This window comes from Haliaeetus leucocephalus, unplaced genomic scaffold (assembly GCF_000737465.1).
Source record: "Haliaeetus leucocephalus isolate CR32 unplaced genomic scaffold, Haliaeetus_leucocephalus-4.0 Scaffold712, whole genome shotgun sequence".
In the NCBI taxonomy this organism is placed as follows: Eukaryota; Metazoa; Chordata; class Aves; order Accipitriformes; family Accipitridae; genus Haliaeetus; species Haliaeetus leucocephalus.
This window is the reverse complement of record NW_010973148.1, coordinates 2,782,858-2,787,461: the sequence shown is the minus strand read 5'-3', so window position 1 is coordinate 2,787,461 and position 4,604 is coordinate 2,782,858. Positions and strand designations below refer to the sequence as shown.

Below are 4,604 nucleotides of genomic sequence, written 5' to 3'. Positions count from 1 at the left end.
AAAAAAGTTTTGCCATTTAGCTGTTGCAGTTAAATGGTAAAACCAGACTAATGTGGACACAGCAATACCAGTTTAGAAGTGTTTATACCATTTACACCACACTGGAAAGGAAAATAACTTATCCCAGTATAAGTGCATCCACACTACGGCCTATGCCAGCACAGTATCAGTTAAAATAATAATACATCAGTCCCCTAATTGACAGAATTATACCAGCTGAACTTTTCTAGCATAGACCAGGCCTAAGACATGAGGTAGTGAAAAAGAAAATCAGGCTCAAGATCTTTTTTCATTCCATAGCATCGATATACTCTAAAAATATTCACTGCTCAGATTTATGGATTTTAAAAATGTTTTAAAATCCAAAATTTAAAGCTAACATCCTGAGTCACACAGGATTTACAAACAGAGGCATAAACCTTAAAAACTCCCTTGCTCAGGTTCCTAATTCAGGAAAATATTTTTATGATAGAAAGCACGTAAGCATGTGTTTGTCTCCCACTGAAGCAAGTGGAAAGGAGGCACATGGATAAGTGCTTTCTGAAATCTGGGCCACAGTCAGAAATCACGGTCTTTGCAGAATTTATTTTCCTCATTCATTTCAGTGCTGTTTAATCACAAGTCATTCATGTTTTAAGACAGTGGGAGAAACATAGACAATGGAAGCTAAATCAAGTTTGTTACAACTGTTCAATATTTACAGCATTCATAGCATAAAACAGAAGTATTTTTGGTAACTTAAGACAAATACCTTTTTTCTTTGTTATTAAATGTACCGCAGCAGTCCTGTTAAACAAACCCACTGTCTCGGATATTAAAGAAATTGTTGTTTACATTTACCGAGTCATTTAAATTAAAAATCTGTTCCTGTTCCAAACCCCACTCTCCTTCATCTTCATCCTCCGGTTCTGCCTCAGACCCATTCCGACTGTTTTCGTACAAAAAGATCTGCTCATCCACGTGAGCCGGGGCTAACCGGTTTCTCTTTGCACTTACAACGTTAGCAGAAGAACCAAAAAGGCGTTCAGGGAAGACCCTTGTGGCCAGAATACACCAGTATTTTTGAAGAACCTTTGGTAAAACTGGAAACAGCGCTAGTCTGTCAGACCACCACTTCAGCGGGTCTTCGTTCAAACCGAGGACCTTTTGTGACTTGAAGTTGCTCAACTCCTCGACAATCTGAGCGTGCCATTCCTCCTGGTCTTCCACACCTCCCGTCTGGCAAAAGATCTCTGCGAGCATGTTGTTGATGACACTGGTAGGAGGAGGAGTAGAGGAGATGATGATTTTTTTCACAGGGGGCTCTTCCGAAACAGTGAAGAATTTCTCTTCAGTCCTAAAGGTATTTTCTTTTACTTTCTCCAGCAGGCTTTTTGCTTCTTCCACCACTCTGTTTTCAACCTGCTGCCGCTCAAAGGCTGAAAGAAAAGGCAGTTTTTTGTAGCGGGGATCCAAGAAAGTTGCAACGTTGAGAAACATGTCTATCTCAGGCGTGTGCTGGTAGGTGGTTGACAGCTCTTTAGCAATCACCTCCTTTGCCATGCTGATTTCTTTCAAATCATTCTCTTTGATGTTCAGGGTAGTATTCAGAAGCATATGGAGAAGAGGCTTCACCATACTTATCGTCGGGTACTTTGAAGCAGACATCATCTCCGCAACCTGCTTGAAAGGCTGCAGCAGCTCCACCAGCCCTTCGATTGTATTCCACTCACTGGCTTCCAGCATGAGGTGGTGGTTGTTGCTGTCCTCCACAAGAACAGCCGCAATGACAAACTGCTGCTCCTTGAGGCGCTGCAGCATGGCAAGCGTGCTTCCCCACCAGGAAACACGGTCGCTCACCAGCATGCAGTGGAGAATATTCTGCTGCTTCTGCTTCTCGCTCAGCATGTACATCGCGACCGTAGACTGCTGAAAATACTCCACCAGTTTTCGGCACCTGGCAAGAAGGCTGCAGAGTTTGGGGAGCTGAAAAGCTTGTTGTATTCCTGCGTTAAAAGTGTGCCCCAAACAAGGCATCTGTACGGGAATATCTAGGAGAGAGCAAGCTTTCACAATGTCTTTACTGTAATCTGTTGTAGCACCAAAGACTTTTGTATTGATCCCCCACTCAATGAACGTTTCATAAAGGACTCGCGTAATAGTCTCTGCAGTATTATCCTCCGGTACTTCAAATGTTTTTAAACACCGCGAGTTCACAGCCAGGCAGTTGGCAGGACTGCTGCTGAGAAAGTGAACTGCGACGGTTACGTACGACCTGTTCTGGTTCTCGCTCCTCCACATGTCCGTGGAGATGCCACACCACAGGACCTCGGTGAGCTCTTTCAGCACGATTTCTCTAATGGCATTGTACTTTTCAGGAATAGCTTTTGTACAGAAGTATTTCCGGCTCGGAAGTTCATACCTGGGGTCCGCAGTTCTCAAGAGGGCCTTGAAGGTGGGTTCATCAACGATAGAGGCCGGATACATGCCCTCGCAAATTAAGCTGATGACTGCAGATGTCAGCTCCTGATGCTTTTTGTTTTCGTAGTTCTGGTAGGTCTTCATGATGAGGCTATCTTGAACAACCTGCTGCGACGACTCCGGCTTGATTTTTGAAAAGGCGGTGGCAAAGGCTTCCCTCATTTGCTCAGTGTTACTTTTCACAAATTCGCAGAATTCGTCAGGGTGATTTTTCTCAAGGTGGTAGGAAAGGTTGGACGTGTTTCCTGAATAGGCAATCTGTGCCATGCAAATACGGCAGTAGATCTTCTTCCACTGTAATATGCATCCTTCTGCATTGGTATCAAACCCAAAGTACTTCCACACTTTACTCTTTGCTCTCGGGTGAGCCACTAACTTTAGGTCTGATGGGGAACCTTCTAAACTTTTATTCTCCATTGCTTCTTGGCCACCGTCCCACCTTTTGATCCTTCACTCATTAATGAGTACCTGATAAAGGCAGTAAGATAAAGATACAATGAGAAAGCACAAGTTTGACCACTCTTAACTATGTGAAATCAGCGTTTCTGCGAACGTATCAAGAAACCTACCTTACTAATTACATTTGCAAATTTAAAGATGAGATTTGCAGGAAGTGTGACCTACAAGAAGCCCATTGGAACGTCAAAAATTAAAAAGGGTTTTGATATATCACATTCTGCCATGAAACTGAGCTAGAAGACCTGAGTAAATCTTGTTTCTGGAATTGCATGATTCTGGGTACAGAAAGCATAACCACCACCACAGAGCTGAACATTACTGTCAAACAAACCGGTCATCTGCTATAGCATTTTCCTGCCTCTTAAGTTATAGTTAGGGCTACAGCAACATCCTCTTGCCTAAGAGTTACTGAACTTCACTGTTAACATTTATTTAGATTGAAACCTGATACTGAAGGAGCAAAGGTTTTATTGTTTATTTTGAAAGAAGTTTTGTTAGCTCAATCTAACTGCTCCAGCATTCGCTTTAAAAAAAAATAAAAAAATCTGTGATGCAAATTATGCCATTAATCTGCTCCTCTGAAACGTAAAGACGTTTTCTGACTGAAATAAAAGGAAAAGGAGTTTGAACCTACATGCAGATCAACAATACATGTCTGACACCTTTCCTGTCCTTCTCTTTCTGAAATCAAAGCCATCTCCTGAACTACTACTTCACAATCGTGGTTCCTGGAATAACAGTGCATTATAATCACAGGAAAAGCAGACAGGGAAGGACTAATAAATGTTATTATCCACATCAGCTGGAAAATAATTTTGCAGCATTTTCTTCAAAAGGCTACAGAAGTCAGGAGGGGGTGCCACTCTAGAGATGAGCATGGCGATAAGGCAAGACTTGGCAATCTGTACCTCAGTATCTGGACAGGAAAACACTTCTTGTGCAAACAGTTACATGCAAGCACTACTTGAGGCCTACAGCATCTCTGTGCACAGTGCCGGCAGCTGGCACCCGCCGGAGCTGATTTTGCGACACCAAAAAGCCAAGCCACAGCACAGCGTGACTGCACGCTGATGCTTCTCTTTCTTCCACATCGCCAGCCGAGCCACCGTGACAGCAACAAGCCCTTCGCCAGGGGCCTGGCCAGGACTGGGGAGAAGGAAGCCATCAGTGAAACGTGGATGCAACCTCCTCCACAAAAATCCAGGGGAAGAGAGCAGGAGAGAAACATCAGGAGCATCCCTGCAGCCAGCCTGAAAGCAGCAGCATTGCTCCTTCTCTGCTCGTCAGGAGCTGCACCTGCACCCAAGCCCAGAAATCCCCGAGTGGTAAAACTGGCTGGTTGGGGGAGGAAGAAACAATCTGACTTTTTCATATTGCTGCAAGTGACTATCCAAAAAAAAAAAAAAAAAGTATGTCTGCAAGCTTCTCTGGTGTGCTTTTTGCTGTTGATGAACATTCCCAAGAAAAGATGTTTTCTTTCTGAACTATAGCTGGTATTTTGCAGCACTTTCTGAATGTCTTCAATGAAAAAACCAAAGACAGGTTTACCAAGACTAAACATATTTCTTTAAACACAGCTGTTGGTTTAGAAGCAGAATGAGAGATGCAGGGCAAGCATTTTACTGGATTTGTTCTGAAGATTTACTTCTGGGTGTAGACCTGTTTTGGTTTTTTCCTGAGGGGGC

The 4,604-nt window shown here is 43.3% G+C and overlaps 1 protein-coding gene across 1 annotated transcript; it reads right to left on the bottom strand.

The window, feature by feature from the left end:
* Positions 1–573: 573 nt before the first annotated feature.
* On the bottom strand, positions 574–2,925 carry ZBED1 (zinc finger, BED-type containing 1). The gene has a single exon (XM_010580440.1). The coding sequence runs from the start codon at positions 2,875–2,877 to the stop codon at positions 790–792; it is 2,088 nt and encodes a 695-aa protein (XP_010578742.1). The 5' UTR covers positions 2,878–2,925; the 3' UTR covers positions 574–789.
* Between the last annotated feature and the right edge of the window lie 1,679 nt (positions 2,926–4,604).

Coding starts and splice junctions, on each gene's coding strand:
- ZBED1 (XM_010580440.1), bottom strand. CDS start 2,877: ATGGAGAATAAAAGTTTAGAAGGTTCCCCATCAGACCTAAAGTTAGTG.